General features: G+C 35.0%; 3 protein-coding genes across 3 annotated transcripts; 1 reads left to right on the plus strand and 2 right to left on the minus strand.

The window, feature by feature from the left end:
- Window positions 1–2459: 2459 nt before the first annotated feature.
- On the minus strand, window positions 2460–4406 carry LOC127251865 (protein DETOXIFICATION 52-like). The gene has a single exon (XM_051275776.1). The coding sequence runs from the start codon at window positions 4263–4265 to the stop codon at window positions 2655–2657; it is 1611 nt and encodes a 536-aa protein (XP_051131733.1). The 5' UTR covers window positions 4266–4406; the 3' UTR covers window positions 2460–2654.
- Window positions 4407–11959: 7553 nt separating this feature from the next.
- LOC127251629 (protein IQ-domain 26-like) lies at window positions 11960–14095 on the plus strand. The gene is made up of 3 exons (XM_051275401.1): window positions 11960–12821; window positions 13033–13188; window positions 13271–14095. The coding sequence occupies exons 1-3, from the start codon at window positions 12402–12404 to the stop codon at window positions 13907–13909; spliced, it is 1215 nt and encodes a 404-aa protein (XP_051131358.1). The 5' UTR covers window positions 11960–12401; the 3' UTR covers window positions 13910–14095.
- A 115-nt stretch (window positions 14096–14210) lies between these two features.
- Window positions 14211–15921, minus strand: LOC127251630 (protein OXIDATIVE STRESS 3-like). The gene is made up of 2 exons (XM_051275402.1): window positions 15470–15921; window positions 14211–15368 (listed from the first exon to the last, which is right to left on the minus strand). The coding sequence occupies exons 1-2, from the start codon at window positions 15697–15699 to the stop codon at window positions 15131–15133; spliced, it is 468 nt and encodes a 155-aa protein (XP_051131359.1). The 5' UTR covers window positions 15700–15921; the 3' UTR covers window positions 14211–15130.
- Between the last annotated feature and the right edge of the window lie 3404 nt (window positions 15922–19325).

The raw sequence follows: 19325 nt of genomic DNA on the forward strand, positions 1-19325 counted from the left end.
TGAAACATGAACATTGGATCCATTATGTTATATTGAAATAAAAATACTTTATAATAAAAAAAAAATATTGGTATACGTAATTAATTGTGAATAACTAATTCCTTTCCTTGGTTGAGAAGGAAACAGGTTAATGATTTAATGCAATAATAAGCATATATATATATATATATAATTCTCTACTCTTATTCAATAGTATATTCATATTATTTCTATAGACAAAAATTAAAAATGTCAGTGTCACTAATAATTGAATAACATTTGTTGTTTTCCATATATTAATTATTGGTTTCAAGAAATAACCAAACAAACACACATTCGTTATTGGAATTTTAGGAAGAATTAAGTATGAGTAGATACAAAATGCCTATATATCTATACTAGTAGTATTAAACTTTTGGATAAGATATTCATATATATAACATAATATTTGCCCATAACAGACCAAATATGAGTATGTAAGAAGACACTATAAATTGAATTTGATAATAAAATTCTTAAACAAAGTGAAGGGGTTTCGTTTTCATAATGTCTGATTGGATTGATATACTTATATATATATATATATATATATGCAATTTATGTAATGTGTATTACAAAATACAAAGTGTCAAATCAAACTGATCAATGCACAGCACCAATAATTGAAGAAACGACGAGAGTCAGGAAAGCTTTCTCAGCTCTCAATTTCGCAAAACCAAAAATACGAAAAATGAAATAAAAGACAACGACAAACACAAGAAATTTAAAAAAAGGAATTAAAAAGGAAAGAATCATGCAAGAAGAAAACAATAATCCAATATTGTACTTGATGTGGTGACATGACTGAATTTGGCAATTTCTCGATGAAGACCCCCAAACCCCCATTTTCCTTCTGCAACAAATTACAATTTGATAGATGTATGGCCCAACTGGCCTTGCACTTACACCGCAGTATAGAGAGAGAGAGAGAGAGAAGAGATGAGGGTTAGGGTTAGGGTTGGGTAGTGTCAGATCAGCCACTGTACTAATCAGCCCCACCCCTTCTGAGCTTATTTTGCCCTCTTATGGCAGAAAAGTCTGACTCTTGATCAGTTACAGTTTTTATCTTTTCGAAACTGTTCTGCTCTGCTCTGGATTATTAATTTGTTTAAATCCTGGATACATGCATATATATATATACATGAATTATAAATTAATTAATTAATAATTTGCTGGTGGCTGGCTGGCTGCCTGCAATGCAATAGTGGTAGTGGGGTTTGGGAACACACACACACACAAAAAAAAAAAAAAAAAAGAAGAAGAGGGTTTTCTGAATTACTGATCAGATGAGATGGGGAAGAAGATATTACAGAAATTGGGAAAGATGCTCCCCTCCCCTCGTGCAGATTGCATCATCATCATCGTTGTTATCTTCTCAATCTGCCACACAAAATGCAGACAAGACCCTTTTTTGTTTCCCTTTGCTCAATCATTCTCTTACCTATTTAGCTACCAATCCCATTTTTCACCCCCTTTTTCACATTTTTTTTTTTTTGTGAATATTTCTTCTTTCTATATATAGGAATACTTTCACTGCTTGGTTACTACAAGTAATTGAGAACATAAAATAAAAAAAAAAACTTAAGGTAATAATTAAGTAGTAGCTAGGGTTTTTGTACATGTGGATGAATTCTTGTTTTTGTAAAATTGTGTGGTAATTAATGAGTTCTGCATTTGCAGAGATTTTAAAAACGTATGTCTTGTCCGGATAAACATGTATGTGTTGGAAATATGGAAGCCATGAATTTTTTATTATATATATATATGTATGTACTTTTTTTCTTTTTTTTTTATGAATAAACTTACCAACAAATTTTTCTATGCTGAAATCACTGGTAAATACTTTACATATATTGAGTCATTGATGTATGTGTATGGTATAAATATTTTTTATTTGATTTTTAGTCTATATTATTTTATTGGAGCCTGTTGGTGACCATATGCAACTGTGCAATCAGTACTGTTTGCTTCAAGAATTTTCAAACATTTTCTAAATTATCAAATATTTTTAAAAAAATTCAAACCATTCCAGTTTTTAAACCTTTTGATTTATTTTACTTGAAAATCTTGCAATGCATCTTTTCACTTTTAGTTTGTAGCCAGCTGCCCTTTTTAGTGTAAATAATATCTAATAGTCTCATTCACACATACCCTTGTCACAAATATGTCCTCTAAAGAAAGCAGCCAATTTGATGAATTAATCTGTATTTTTATTTATTTATTTATTTTTAATTTAAAGAGATAGCTGATATGTAATACCATGCCAGTCTTATATAACGTTCATCTCCTTTACATTTTTTGAAAGAGATAGCTTATGTAGTAACACCAATGCCAGTCTTACATTTTTATGTAAATAAAAATTGAATCTTTTACATATATGGGCACATAAATTAATTGTTATAGCTAAAGATAGTGAGAAAGAGGAATGTCCCACCTCGTGCTGGATGACTTACTTGTATTGGCATAATACACATATACTATCACTCCATGTTCATCTAATAATAATGATAGTAACAACAATAATTCATATATCGAATTCCATTCCTGGAGGGATTTCTTCTAACAATATAATTCCATTTTTACAAAAATCCATTTGAATCTCCAAAAACCCAAAAAAAAAAGAAATAAATCAGTGATCAGCAGAGTGAGAGTGACGTCAGCTTTAGAGAAATCAAGGAGTGGGCGTCATTCTCGTCACCACCATCCTCACGTGGCAAGGGTGCCTCGCCACATCCCCCGCACGTGAGCAGCTGGGCCCTGACGGCCTGGTACTCCCAGTTTGTGGTCCCCACCACATACAGCATGAGCCCAGCGCAGCACACTTGGGCCGACAGCAGCCCAATCCACAGCCCACGAAACCCCACCCCCAACCAGAACCCCAGCCCAACCGCCACCGGCATCCCCACCAGGTAGAACGCCCCGAGGTTCACGTTCGCCGCCGTCGCCAGCCGCGCCGTCCCCCGGACGACGCCGCAGCCCACCGTCTGCGGGCAGTTCCCGAGCTCGCACAGCCCCAGGATTGGCAGCGCCGCCGACGTCAGCCGCAGAATGTCCACGTCATCCGTGTACATCCGGGCCCACAGATTCCGCATCGACGTAGCGAACGTCATCGCGGATAAGCCCATCATGCCGGCCAGAAAGATGGACACGATCGCCGCGACCCGGGCCCGGTCCGGCCGGCTCGCCCCGAGCTCGTTCCCGACCCGGGTCGACACCGCCAGGCTCAGCGAAGACGGCAGCACGTAGAGCAACGACGTCGTTTGGATCAGAACCCCCATCGACGCCACCGTGGCTTTGGGGTCCACCAGCAGCCCGCACAGCACTATCATGATCTCGTACCACCACCACTCCAGGCACACCGACACGCAGCTCGGCGCCGCCAGCCGCACCATCGGCGCCCACCCCGTCAGGCACTTGAGGCTCGGCTTCGTCCACGTTGGAGCGTGCAGAGCACGTGCCCAAATGTAGACCACCAGCGCCACCAGCACCACCAAATTGGACGCGGCGGAGGCCGCCGCGACCCCCGCCACGCCGAGGCCGAGCCGGGAGACGAGCAGGTAGTTGATCGGCAAATGGAAAGCCGCCCCGACGAGGGAAGCCAGGGTCAGGGGATGGGTGATTCCTTGAGCCCGAAGGTAAATCCTTATGGGGTGGATAAAGGAATTCGCAACAAGATCAGGGAGCGAGAAAGCAAGATATGTCCCGGCCAATTTGGTAATACAGGGGTCTTGGTGCAAATACTGGAAAATCGTGGAAATGTTGAGCCACAGAGAAGCAATCGGAGCTGAACAAACCAACAGGAAAATGACAGACCTCTGAAGGGTGAGAGAAAGCAGCTTTGGGCGTTGGGCCCCGAAGGCCTGCGCGCAGAGAGGCTCCATTCCGAGGGACAGCCCGGACAGGACTGAGTAGCCCGTGATATTGGCGAAGGCTATGGCGAGGGACCCCGCGGCCAGTTCAATGTCGCCGAGGTGGCCCAGGAAGAGCATAGAAAGCATGGAGCGTGAGTAGAGAATTAGGGCTGTCAAGGCTATGGGGAGAGCCAGATTTAGAAGAGCTTTGGTTTCTGCCAATACCATGGGCAGGCCGGCGACTGCTGCTGCCTTTTTGGTGGCGGTGGTTTCTTGGCGTTTGAGGGCCGGGACTGCTGATATCAGATCGAGATACAGGTGGCACTGCTGCGCCGGCGCCGGCGCCGGAGCCGGCGATGGGGGCTTGTGGTCGGGAAGGGAATTGGGATTGCACATAGTGATTGTTGATGATACACGGTGGTTCTAGTTTCAGTTGGTTTCTGACTTTATGCGTTTTTGTTGAGTGTGAGAGGAGAGCATATATATATATATATATGTGAATATATGTATACATACACTCTCTCTCTCTCTCAAGAAGAATGACTGGTGTGTATGTGTGAGCATTAAGTTCATTAAATTTTATTGCCACTTTCCTTCTCCTTTTCAATATATATATATATACTGATATTTTGCTGACAGAAATATATATATATATATATGTATGTGATGTGGGGTTTAGGGGGAGTTTGATTTGTGATGCAAGCAGCAAGCAATCTGTTGGAAAGTTTATATATATATATGTTTGTGTGTGTGTGGTGGAGGAGAGAGAGAGAGAGAGAGAGAGAGAGAGAAGAAGGATTTATACACAGTCCCTAGTCTGCACTGCAGTTTCCAACAATACCACAGTCTATGAGGGTCTGTCTATACAAATATACTACAATAAGATGGCTGCAACTGCGTCTGCAATGGCGCGGGATCATATCATATCGTGGTAAGTTTTTACATAAACAGTTGATAGATTATTTTGTTCGATTGTAATCTCTCGATCTATCACTTTCACTTGTTCATTTACGAGGAGGCTCTGTCTAAACCAAAAAGTTCTAGTATTGACAAACAATATCAATTTTTCAAAAAATAGTAAAAATCTTGACCTGTAACAAACTTAACAACAAGTTAGCATTAGCAAATAGCAATACAATCACAAATTCACCATCATTCATTCTTAGATATTTTACGTCGTGAGTTTTTCTTTTTTTCTAAATAATAGTGGTAAGTGCTCGTGACGAGTATGAAAATTAATGCAGAGACTGCACTGTTACACGAACTACATATATTTAATTTTATTATAAATTTCCTCATTGTCTAGAACTTTCGTATAAAAAATGTACTTGCCCCATTACTCTTACATAGAGAAAAATAAATAACATGATGAGCAAGTTGTTGGGCATTTTGACTCAAATTATACACACATGGGATGCTTCTGCCGACCTTGTGTTAATTACAAAATTATTCATCTCTATAATATACTATATGCTGTATATTGTTGGCCATGAAAACGAGTTTTATATATATATATATATATATATATATATAAAATAATGGGAATTAATCACATCGACTCCTTTCAAAGGAATTAAAAGGCTATTACACTGTAATTTTATTTTTTTAAAAAAATATATATTATATTCAATTTCCACTATATTAAACTTGAAGAAATTTCTGATTACTTATAAATTTATATTATCCAAACAGACTGTGATAACACCTCAGCAAAACTACCTTTAAGCAAAAATTGGCTAACTGTATTTCCATATTGCAGCCGGTCTCTCTCTCGTCAATCTGTCTCTTTTTATTTTATTTTTGAATTATTACTGTCATTCGGTACATTATATTGTACGTATTCTTATTTTTCCATATTAAGACACAAAAGATGACATTACAATTTAACGCCGGAAACAACGAAATATCTCCAATTATCATTAAGATTAAAATAAAAATAAAATCTCCATAGTCACTAACTGCATAGACAAAAAAATATATACTCTTTTCGTCCTTAGGTAATTTGGACATGTTAATACAAACATAAGAATTTATGTAAAATATAATTAGTAAATAATTAAAAAATATATTAATAAAAATAATTATAAATTAAAATTAAAATAACTAAATAATTTAACATCACAATCAACAATTACTTTATTTCAAAATATAAAATCGAAAACAAAATGCTTAAAATGAATGATTTGAAAGTGACCTCATTGATGTGATCAGCTGAAACATGGATATTAACATACACAACCAAACTATTGAAAAAATATATTATCATAGATCTAAGTCTCAGATCTTTGTTAATTCTCGATAGTTCATAAAATAAATGGGGGGAATATAATGATAATAATTTATTTATTTATTTATTTCAGATCATATCCTGTAATTAAAATATTAATTAAGATGAAATTTAATTTGTGATGATAACTGTCTTGATAACACAGGCAATATTCACATTATTCCCCGTGGGACTGACTCGACACCATTGCTGCCATATCTTCTATCATCACACGTATACATACATATATATAAATAATTAATATTAAATTTAAATGCAATCTGTTTATTATTATTATTTTATTTTTCCCTTTTGATTATTAATTATTATGAAATTCACATGGTGGTGAAGAGAAGACCTGTCTTCTTGGGATTTGGAGTATCATGGGAGATCCTTGTCGTAATTTTCATTAATGTATTAATTCATCAGGAATATCTATATATTAGTATATATTATTAATTTGCCCAGACATATCAAATTAATTAATTTAGGGTGTACTTTGTATATATAAATATTTGATTTTAAGAATAAAAGTAAGTAAAAGGTTTTGTTTTTCCAGAACTGCAAAAAGGATTTGTAGTAGTAGATCGCATCGAATATTAATTTCTCACAAGACACTTCCTGCATGTATCTATCTGTATGTCTTTTTTCTGTGTGCTCAAAAGTGCAAAAAGATTATGAATTAAGGCATGTGAAAATCCTCCAGACAGTTTACTAGAAATGGGCCAACTTGTGTATTTTAAGGACACAGATTAATTACTACAAATGGATCCAAGACATGCATCATCATCATCATATGTACTGTACTGTACTGTACTGTACTGTAGTAGTATTTTTTTTAATACTACTATATATATTCATTATAATTTTTCTTCTTAAAATAACATTTTATATTAAAAAAATAAATAATAAATTTCAAATTCTGAAATATTAACCTACTCAGAAAATTAAACAAATTAATTAAACTATTAACCATCCCCATTTATATTATGGGAAACAAAAAAGGCAGAAGAACAAGAAGCTATTAATTAATTAAGTTCGACCATAAACCACCCACTTACCAATTATTAATATAAATTTTTATTAATTGTATCCACGGTTTCGTGTAGTCGTCGTGCATGTGTGTGTTCTCATAATCATATGCCACACACTTCCAATACCATTTTTCAAGAATGTAGTATAAAATCCAATAAAAAAAAAAAGAGAATGTAGTATACTTCAATGCATGTATATATATATATATTATTACCAATCTATTAGAAGATAATCTGCAGTTATATATATATATATGTATATATATATATATGTGTGTGTGTGGCTGTGTGTATAATGCACTTTCTTTTGAACAATTTTCTAATTACACTTCTTTTTAATTTTATAAAATATAAAAAATATAGGCAAGTTGGCAGAAAGAAATAAAAAATAATAATATCCCTAAAATTGAAATAAAAAAATATGTCCATAATTGTGGTGGGAAGCATTTGACAACATGTTTTCCAAATTAGTATGCAATATTTTTCCATTTTAGGTAATGCCAATACATTCCAAATATTTCCAACACACGAACACGTTGGAAAGAAAAACAAACTGCTAATAATTCTTCTTTACCAAAAATTAAAAAAAAAAAAAAAAAGAGAGAGTTATCTCAATTCATGTAAAGAAATAAAAAATAATAATAATAAAGTTTGAGAATATTTATTTTGATCCTCATTTGCAAAAAGTAGTTTAGGTGGAAAATTTTATAATTAATGGGATCCACTGTATTTGGGAATTAAATTTACGAGGTTGGCCTACTAACTTCTTGAAATTTTATTTTAATTTTGTCACTTTATCTTCATTATAATTAGTTGAGGAGGTTACGGTTTTACAAAAGAGAGAAAACAAGATTTTCAGAATCATTAAGGGAATCTATTATTATATAATTAAGTGTTACTTTTAATTTCATCACATTTTTCAAGTTTACTGATTTATATTTAGAACATACTGACAATATATATTTATTTAAATGTAGTGAAAATATGAAGAGGGATATATGAATTTGCATATTAATTAACAATATGTCCATTAAGGGCGTTGGAGTTTTATTATACATATACATATAATTTTTAATTATAATAATACTAATTAAATAATCATTTGAATATAGTAATATTTTGTAAAAAAAAAAAAATAAGTATCTAAAATTTGCTAAGTCTGACTTGAAAATTTATGTTTATAAATTTTTAAAATAAATTAAAAAAATAGTAGAAAAAATATATTTACATTAGCACCATATCCTATTTGTTAATTTTAATAGTTTTAAAAATATTTATTAAAATGTTTTTTAAAATTCTTTTATAGAAAAATTATTTAAACACAACTTCTAACTGTTGGTTTTATTTATTTTTTTATTTATTTATTTTTTTTATCAACATAATTTTATTTTTGGTAAACCATAATGCAATCATTAGTCCAATTATTTCTTGGTGGTCTCATTTAAGGGACGTCTTAACATATTATGGTAGAATATATATATATATATATTTCTAACCACTGAAAAACATTATTCAATAGATAATGATCAGATTCACCATTACTCCAATTTTTAAAGTTTTTCTTTGTAAGGCATTAATCTAAGAATAATGGAGTCAACAAAATACACCAATAAATATGACCCCCCAAATGTACCATCATGGTTTGCGTTGACAGTGAAGATCTTGACAACATTATTTTGACAAAATAAAATAGTTAATGTAATAAAATAGAATACAACGCCATTAACATCAAATCAAAAACTGTGACATGATTAGTATTGGATTCGGGAGGATTTGCAAGTCTAATCAGATTGACCCCTCGAATTATTTTTGGTAGATTTTGAAATCATTGTGACCTAAAAAGTGTATTAATTGGATTCATCATTATTATTATTATTATTACTATTTCATGAATACAAATTAATCAATCAAAATTCCCACCCAATAAAGGTCTTTCTTTGGTCAGTTAGTACCACCTCAAACCTGACAACAATTTGGGTCGGTCTTGCCCGGTCAATGGACCCCAACACCTGATCTCCGGGTGGGTCCACTACAGCCTCAAAATGCTCGGCCGGCCGGCCCAAGCTTGTCTGGCCGGGACCGGTCCATTCTTGGTTAAAATTAAACCTGGTGGCCCGGTCCGGAAATGTGGTGTTCCAAAGTGGCCCACCAATTTTTTCAGGAAAATTTAAATGATGTTTTTTTTTTTTTAATGTATATAATTTTAAAAATTAATAAATACTGTGTGTACTATTTAAAAATTAAAAAATCTCATATACGTTTCATGTTGTTGATTAATTATTATTATTATTATTATTTATTTATTTATTTCGTAATAGACTGTGTGTATTGTTAGATTGGGCTGAAATCAGTTAACCTTTATTAATTGGACATATGAGTTGGGCTCAACCTTTCCGTTCTGGTAATTTATTGGGCCTAATGTGAAAATTTTAGAATGTATTTATTTAAACGTTTTCAATTAAAAAAGATTGGTGCATAATATATTTGAATGCAATTTATAATTTTTTATATAAAAGATATAAAAAAAATAAAAGTAACTAAAAATTGAACCTGGATAAATGGAAACAAAATTTTAAATGAACATACTCTTTGTCATTAACACAATTTAACTGTACAATTAAACAATATTTTTTGTGTGGTGGGTAATAGTATATAACAATATATTGACATTACTAAAATGTAAGAGAGTAAAATGTATGCCTAGTCCGTAGACCACATATATAAAAATAATAGGATCTGTTTCCTAGTGAGGTTTTAGTTTTGGATTTTGATTTTGAATAGTAAAATTTTGAATTGAAATAGTTGTTTAATGTGATATAAATATGTGTTGATGTGATATTTTGAATGTAAAATTAGATTTTAGTGTAATAAAATAGATAAAAATTGAGTGTTTAATTTGATGTTTTTGGAGGGAAAAAAAAGTTGAAATAGTAAAATCGGGTGTAAAATCTGACAAATAAACACACCCCAAGTTTTGTACTGTAAGGGATGGTCTGGTGGTGTCGAGATTGGATTTGTGACCGTGAGGTTATGGGTTCAAACCCCGACGTCTCAGATCACCTGGTTCGCTTAGCATAAATTTTCTACCAAACCTCGATTGCTGGTTCCACGTCACAAAATAATAATAATAATAATAATAATAGTTTTGTTCTAAACTAGAAAAATCAAACAAAACTATGGGAAAACTGATATATTTTCACTGTAAGTGAATTTGATAAGTGCATGGAAATTGAAATGCTCAAAGTCAACTGACACATATTTAGGGAAAACAGACAAAAGACTGAGACTGCATCATCATCATGTATCATCTCCGTATCTGTATGTATAATTGAGTGTCGTCGTCTTCTTCTTCTCTTATCTTGTGGCTGCGATATTTCCCACAATAATCTTACGAAAAATCACAAATTAGGTCAGATCAGATCATCACAATCACAAAAACTATCACATCATATTGCAGGACTTGTGAATTCAAACTGCAATTTCAATGTCGTCTAATTCATTAATTAATAATGTCACCATTAATTTTTTCAAGGATTAATCATCGTATTAGATGTCTCATCAATAGCACAGCAGTAGAGCAGAAGGCAAAACAAACAAGAATCCAAATTCAATTAAGTAAATAATCCAAAAGAATGCAACTAGTTAAAGTGGTCGTGGCCTATGGAAAGGCTTTGGAAAGGGGAAAAGAACACACACATAATAATATAAATATATATATAAAGATGCAGTCTTGCAGATGAGCACAGAGCTCCACAAGCTCGCATTTTGACCTCTTTTTTTTAGTAGGAGTTGGCACAAACTGGATAGGCCTCCTTAAATATTTACTATTTTAAATAAGGGATTTAAAAAACAATGCTGTATATTCATTGATAAAAAAAAATGTTGTGTCTTAACATATCTATAGTTTTAAATTTTAATTAACCATAAAAATTGAATGCATAAATCAAAATGGGTATATCGACATCAAGTTCAAGTGCGGGACAGTTTCCTCTTCACATCTAATAATCATCTTCACAATGGGATGGGATGGGATGTCCTCATATTTTCGTTCTAATATGTTTTTCCCCCTTTTAAATACATAGCATTTTGGATTGTGTTTTAAATAATAAAAATTTTAAATTTAAATTTAATAATTATATAATATAATATAAATAAGTATTAATATCAATAATAATAAAAAAATCGTGAGCAAAATCCTTTAACCAAACATATTATGTATGTTGAATTAACAAATACACTACACATTTTTAGGCAAAGTAGTCGCTTAATCCCTCCTTTTTTTAATATGATAGAGTCGATGAAAATAAATAAATAAAAATGTAGTAGGTCTAACTCAATCATTTGTTAGGAGAATCCGTTTTTTTGGCTATATAGCTAACCTATCCGAATCCAAATCCAAATGATAGTAGTAGTAGTAGTATAATATTGTTTTTATTTGAAATAAAAATGACCTGATATTGAATTAGGAGAAGTGGTGTTGGATTTTGGTAATGTTCGTACAGTCGTGCCACTTCTCAGCCGCACATTTTTTGTCTTCTTCCTTCCTTCCTTCTGCACTGCGCTCCTCCGCTCCACTCCAAATCTGCAGCAGCTATCACGAGCCTTCTTCTTTCTTTCTTTTTTTTTTTTTAAAAAAATAATAATAATAATTTTTTTCTTTTTTTTTTTTTTTTTCAAAATTTACCCTGGTAGTAGTACCCCACAACACATCCGATCCGATCAATATCTGAGTGATGAGCAGCTGCAGGTGTTGATTCTTCTTCCACAAATGTCTGGTGCACATGATATTCGGGCACTCTCCTACCTTGTTCTTTTATCCATTTTTGTTTCTTCTACTTCTTCTTCTTCATCTTCTTCGTAACATTATTATCCAACACCCAATCCACAGTATATAATGCATGTCTCTCCATCTACTTTCTACCCACGACTTCCTTTTTCCTTATTCTGCAAATTAAACACTTGCCAAGTTTGTGTTTTCTTGCAAGCTGTGAGCAACCTGCCTCTTTTTTCCCTTTTAACTTTAACCCTAATACGAGGAAGACAATAATTGCGCCTACCCATACCATTCCTCTTCTTCCTTCTTCCTTCTTCTTCTTGGGCATGGGTAGAATCCAATTTTGCTTTTTTCAAATTCGTGTTTGTCTTCTTTTCCAACAGTCCTCTTTTCAAGGCACCTTTTTCGTGAATTGGAAGAACTAAATTTGTTGTTATCTGAGAATTTTAGTGGAAATCATGGGTAGAGCGACGAGGTGGTTCAAGAGCCTCTTTGGCATTAAGAATAAGGACAAGGACCTCAAAATCGAACATTCCGCCGACGGGAAGGAAAAGGGAAACGGACTACGGAGCTCGAGGGACTCCGCCGCCGCCGCCGGGCTCTGCCACAACCCCGCAACCATCCCCCCCAACATTACGCCGGCGGAGGCCGCTTGGCTCAGATCCTTCTACGGGGAAACCGACAAGGAGCAGAACAAGCACGCAATAGCGGTGGCCGCCGCCACGGCGGCGGCGGCGGACGCCGCTGTGGCGGCTGCGCAGGCAGCGGTTAGGGTTGTTCGGCTCACCAGTCAGGGGCGCGGCGCGGCGGCGGCGTTCCGCGGGAGCCGCGAAAACTGGGCGGCTATCAAGATTCAAACAGTGTTTCGTGGATATTTGGTAATGTCCATTAATTTAATCTTAAAAAAAAAAATCTATTTCGGGCTCGATTTTTTACGCGATTATATAATCTCGTTAGATGTCATTTCAAAGGTCATCTTCAATTGCTTTGCGTTTCGTTTGTCGGCCATTTTAGAATTTTAGCTCATCGTATGCTCAAACCCTTCCTTCTGTGTTCTGTCCTTGTCGGGAATGGCGTACAACGTTACAGGCCCGAAAAGCGCATCGGGCCTTGAAGGGCCTGGTGAAGATTCAAGCACTTGTAAGAGGATTTCTGGTGAGAAAACAAGCCGCCGCCACGCTTCACAGCATGCAGGCTCTTGTAAGAGCCCAATCCAGTGTCCGGGCCGAGAGAATCAGGCGCCGGGTGTGTAATAATCCTCCCCAATTTCCAATTTCAGGCCCGAATAGCTGGTAAATTAACAAATCAAGAAATTTCAATTTTGCAGGAGAAGCCTGAAGAATCGAAAGCCGAGCACAGCAGGAGGCTTTCTTCCTCCTTCGAAGCCGCTGCCATGAATTCAATGGAGGAGAGCCCGAAAATCGTGGAAGTGGACACCGGGAGCCGGCCGAAGTCGAGATCCAGGCGGGCCTACTCATTAATGGCGGATTCCGGCGAGGATTCCTTCGGGAAGGCGGCGTCCTCACCATACCCTGCCCGAATCGCAACGCCAAACTTCTCCGATCAAGAATGGTGTGTGATCGGAGACGAATGCCACTTCTCCACCGCCCAGAGCACTCCGAGATTCGCCGGCTACGACGGGCCTCCGACGCCGGCGAAGAGCTCGTGCGATTTGAGACGGTACGGCGAGCACCCGAACTACATGGCGAAAACGCAGTCGTTTAAGGCGAAGGTGAGATCGCAGAGCGCCCCCAAGCAGCGGGGCGACGGCGGCGGGACGCGGCGGCGGCTGTCGCTGCACGAAGTGATGGAGTCGAGGAGCAGCCTGAGCGGGGTGAGGATGCAGCGGTCGTGCTCGCAGGCCATTAGTTTCAAGAATGCAGTGATGGGTAAGCTCGGGAGGTCCTCAGATTTTGTGGAGCTTGGGAACAACAGGGAAAGTAGCAGTAACTTTTATCCTAACTGATTCCGATTCGTGCAGAAGAAGAAAACTGTTCTTCCACTGCACCAGTTAGATAGATTCGATTCGATTCTCATTAGTCGTTACCACTGATGGATGATGGTGTTTGTTGTTTGATGTTAGATTTTTCAGTTCATTATTATGATTCTTGTTCTTCAAATTTTCATGTGTTTGTTTGCATTTGTCCTTGTGTTACTCCACTTAATAGATATATTTTAATGGGCCCAAGAACAATAATAGCAAGGGAGGCCCATTTCAGGCCCAAGATGAAACAACAGCTGTACTGTCAGTGAGAATCAGTGACGACTGACGAGAACACCAATCAACGTTTATTGAATCTACAATGAAGGAAGAGAGGCAATCCATGAGCAGCAGATCCATGGTCATGGTCGCCGACGTAAAAGTTCACAGAAGGTAACAACAAATATTTACACGATCTAACAGATGCAGAGAAGATTCAGGTATAAATCAGGGCAGGAAATCGAAATCGAAACCGAAACCGAAACCGAGTGCAGATCCGATCATTGCGCCGCGATCTCAACCACAGCCTCTGGTTCATCGAAGTTGGGATCCTTGTCATCCATGGCTCCCTTCTCCGCCCGTCCAAGCTCAAAGCTCGAGTAGCCGTCGCCCTCCCAGGTGAACTTCCCGCCGTGGCCGCCTTTCTTCGGCGATCCAACCATTCCGGTGTTCGATCTGCGATCCTTCCTCACGTCCCTGCCACCCGATTTGGAACCCTTCCCGGAGTTGCTGTTCTTCATATTCGCCTTTTCAAAAACCCTAATCGAGGATGAATTGGGGAAAATGCACTGCTCCGTGAACTGTTTATATAGTAGGTTTGGAAATGAATGGACATACGTTGTGTGATGTTTGGCAAACGGATAAGATCGACAATTTAATTAAATATTTTATATATATGCACAATATAAAATAATTAATCACTATAACTTAACCACTGTAAGAACAACCACCCAATAAAGCTCCCTTCCGATCTGTGGGCTAAAAAAAAAAAAATGATTGCATTTTTATCAGAAAGGCACAGAAGAAGGGTTTCAACAATAATGTATTCCTTTTTATGATTGAAAGGGCATTGTCAATGTGCCAGTTGCAGTAAAACAGAAACAAGCAAAGCTCCTTAAACAAAAGAACAGTCTGTTGTTGTCGTTGTTTTTGTTAATTAATTAAGAATCACTGGGAATGGGTCAGACAGCCAAACTTGACATGAGATCAGAAGCTATCAACAGCTAAAGAAGTCGAAAACGATCTTCTGGGAGATCTCTTAGCGATGAAGGGTTTGGGCCCTAATCTAATCTGCTGATTCAGATTTCCGCCATAGCTCTTGCTCCATTTCATCTTCCTGTTGTAGCAGTTCCCTTTCTTCGCCAGATCTTTCGCGCAGCTCTCCACGTCCGCCATGGAAGCAAAGCTCTGCGATTTCCCATTGTAGAACTTCGAAAGCCCCCTTCTGCACCATCAACCAATATTCCACATCACTCACAGACAAAAAAAAAAATACAATTTTCTGGTTAATACTGTAATAATGAAGGAAGAACAAAACAAACTCACTTGATCGGAAGATGATCCGTTAGCTGAGACAATTCATAGAGAGGCCCGCACGAAGTCCGCCGGCAATACGACGAGGAAGACGACGATCCATCGTCGTCGTCCACCTCCGGCGACGACGACGAGGAAGACAAGGATGATTCCATGGATGATTCACAGACCTTGATGACAAACTCTTCCATCCCCTTCCCCTTCCCCTTCCCTTTCAAATCTTGCTGTTTTTCTTCACCCATATATCTATATGATCTAGAGAGAGAAAGAAAAGAAAAGAAATCGATCCACACCTCACCAAACAAACCCTAATTTTATCAAGACTGAGAAGCGATGGATAAAATCATAAATGGATAACGAGTAACGAACAATATGGGATTCTGAAAAGGGCAACCCACTCCTAAAACCATATATATACACACTCACGTATACGTATTGTCTGCCGGCAGTGGAATACAGTATTAATAAAATAATTGTGAAATATATATATATAATAAATGTGTGGCTGTTGGGTAGCGTGGTCGGTTTATATGGTGTGCAGACAGGTCAGGCCTAAGGCTGAATTGAATTTCCCTTCGTACAAGGTAACCAAAATGAGAGGATAAGGTCGATCCAATGGAACAAGATTTTGAACACATCCAAATCTGACTCACTGCACCACACCACACCCACTCAGCATTTTGGGTAGACTAAAGTCACTGCCTTTTTGCCATCGTGTCCCCACAAATCTATCATTAAATTTTAAATAATACTAATTATTTCATTTTTCATTTATTTTTAAGTAGGGTTTTCTTTAGGACATTTTCAAATGAACGACGGATTCTCGGATACCGTGTGCAGCGGATAGATTTGAAGAGGGCAAAACGGTCTTTTCGGTGGCATTCCAACAATTAGGTCTGAATTAGGCAGCACCGCTGCTTGTTCATGTGTATTATTAATTTATTTCTATTTATTTATTTATTATTGTTTTTTAAAAGTGTATGCTAATAGATAGAATTTAGAGGCCTGTGTTATTGCGGAGTTAATCAGCAAGGCTTCAATTCAATGAATTAAATTTAATTGAATTGAATGTTTATTTTAAATGTAACGTTGTGGATAAGGTTTTTAATTAATTAATTTATTTATTTATTTCATTGTATAATTGAGCCTAAGATTTTTGCATTGCATTTTTCTGAAATTAAGACCTAAGCCTAAGGTAGATGGTATGGTTAGCTGTGACTACCGCCGCCACGTTGAGATATTAAAGTCATACAATTAATTACATGGTATTCGTAACGGTGACACGTCTTATGCAATATGTATTTTTATTTTTATTTTTATTTTTATTTCAAAATTATGAATCATGTGTGTGAGTACTAAAGAATGTCCACGTAACCATTATATATTGGGATGTATATATTCAAAGAAATTTATTGTGAATATAGTATGAGTATGAATATTGTCTCAGAAAAAATACATATATAAAATTAAAAGTTTTAGTAACAAGAAGATGAAAAATGATTACTCTATTTAATATCAATAATGATAATTAATTTTTTGAGACAACAATCCTTCGTTACACTTCTTTTATCCTTCATGAAATATCTTCCAATGACAATAGAAAAAATATAACAGTCTCTTATAGCGATAAGAAGGTAAAAGACAACGATCCATTCTTTACACTTCTTTGTTCTTTTTAACAATTTTTCAATGACAAAAGAAAAAATATTTTCTCCGTCCATTCAAAATATTTTTATTTTTTATTTTAGTTTGTCAATTCAAATCTTTTTATTTTATCTTTTTTTAGTAAAGTTACATTTCACATGAATACAAAAATACTCCTACTTTATCATCATATTATTATTTTACATCCAAAAGTAAGGATAAATTTATCTTTACATAAGTTCTAAGCTTCAATAAAATATAAATATACTAAAATTTTTGTACAAAAAATAAATGAAAAGATAATGAATGAATGGATAGAGTATGAAATTCTCTTCTAGTGGCAAGAAGGTAAAAAAAAAAATTACTATTTTACTTAATAACAATTGACTTTAAGTTCGAATGTCAATAATCTTTAATACAATCGATCTAACTTTATACTTCATTATCCTTTTTGAATAATTTTTCAATGAGGATGGGATAGTTATAAAAAGATGAAAGACTATACTTAATATCAATTGACTTTAAATTAGAATGATTAATAATCTCTGAGACAACGATCCCTCCTTTATACTTCTTTGTCCTTCTTGAATATTCTTCCAATGACAATAGAAAAAATATAAAACTTTCTTTAACAGTGATAAAAATGTGAAAGACGGTACTTTACTTATCAATTGATTTTAAGTTGAAATAATCAATAATTTTTTAGACAATGATCCACTTTTTACACTTCTTTGTCGTTTTTGAATAATTTTCCAATGACAAAAGAAAAAATACGAAACTCCTTTATAATGACAAAAATGTGAAAAACGACTATTTCACTTGATATTAATTGATTTTAAGTTTGAATAATAAATAATCTTCGAGACAATATAAATAATCTTCGAGACAATATTCTTTCTTTACATTTCTTTGTCTTTCTTGAATAATCATCCAATGACAATAGAAAAAATATAGAACTCATTTACTTATAAGAAGGTTAAAGATGATTATTCCACGTAATATCAATTGACTTTAAATTAGAATAATCAATAATATTTGAGACAACTATCCCTCGTTTATACTTCTTTGTCATTCTTGAATAATCTTCCAAAGAAAAATGCTTCCACGGGATTTTCAATATCGACGGTGTAACTCTACATTAGTTTTGATACCCTTTTTCTTCTTACTCAAATACTCCATCGAACAATATTTTGACTACAATGAAGCCAAAAATTCCTTAGCTTGAAAACACCTTAACCTTTCTTTTTCAAAAAAATTGTATTTTGACTACAATGAAGCCAAAAATTCCTTAACTTGAAAACACCTTAACCTTTCTTTTTCAAAAAAATTGTTACCGAAGAGGAGAGAATTAGAAAGGGAAATAAAAGATTTTTTCATGTGTTTGAAAAATGGAATCGTGAAGGCCTTTTAAAGGCACTTCACCCCTCGACAGATTTAATTTCCAAATTGTTGAAATTTATTTAATTGGTAATGATTTCTTTAAATTTTTTAATTCCAAATAGCCCAATGGAGTATAACATAATTATAAATTTCAAAGTCAAATTCAAATGCAAATTATACAATGAAGTTTTATAATATATTATAAATACATGTAAAATTATATTATGTTACATAAATTTACTTCCCATATTTATATGTAGTTATTTAATTACCATGTATGGCACAATTATAATCCATCTTAATTAAATGTGTTATATGTTTTACCTGTTTTGGAATTACAGAATTATCTAATTTATATTTCCAATTAATATTTTATTTTCCAAAAAAAAAAATACAATGACTTGGATGTTGTTATATCAATATAAATAGCGTTGGAAGTTCATAGCCATATTATATCTATAACAAAATTTATTACCAACATGGCGAAGAAAATATCAACATCATCGCAAGTTCTATTATTGATCGTCGTTGTAAGTCTTTTTCTTTCGTTACAAGTACAACATGTTAATGCAATAATCGATCATCTTCATCCTTTGGGAAATTCAAGTCGCGATGCAGCCCTATTAATCGGTGTCGATGTTGTGCGAAAGAAGATCAATTCAGCAATAAGATGGTAGAATCGGATATTATTGTTAGTCGGAAATTATTAAATACTTGAATGTATTTCAAAAGGTCGATGGCGTTACCGAAAGCAATAAGAAAGGTGGTACCTTATTTATTACTCCCTCCGTCCCATGTAATATGGGTCTATTACTGTAGACACGATAATTTAAGTAAAGTATAA

This window comes from Andrographis paniculata, unplaced genomic scaffold, assembly GCF_009805555.1.
Source record: "Andrographis paniculata isolate CXL003 unplaced genomic scaffold, ASM980555v1 Contig45END, whole genome shotgun sequence".
NCBI classification, from domain to species: Eukaryota; Viridiplantae; Streptophyta; class Magnoliopsida; order Lamiales; family Acanthaceae; genus Andrographis; species Andrographis paniculata.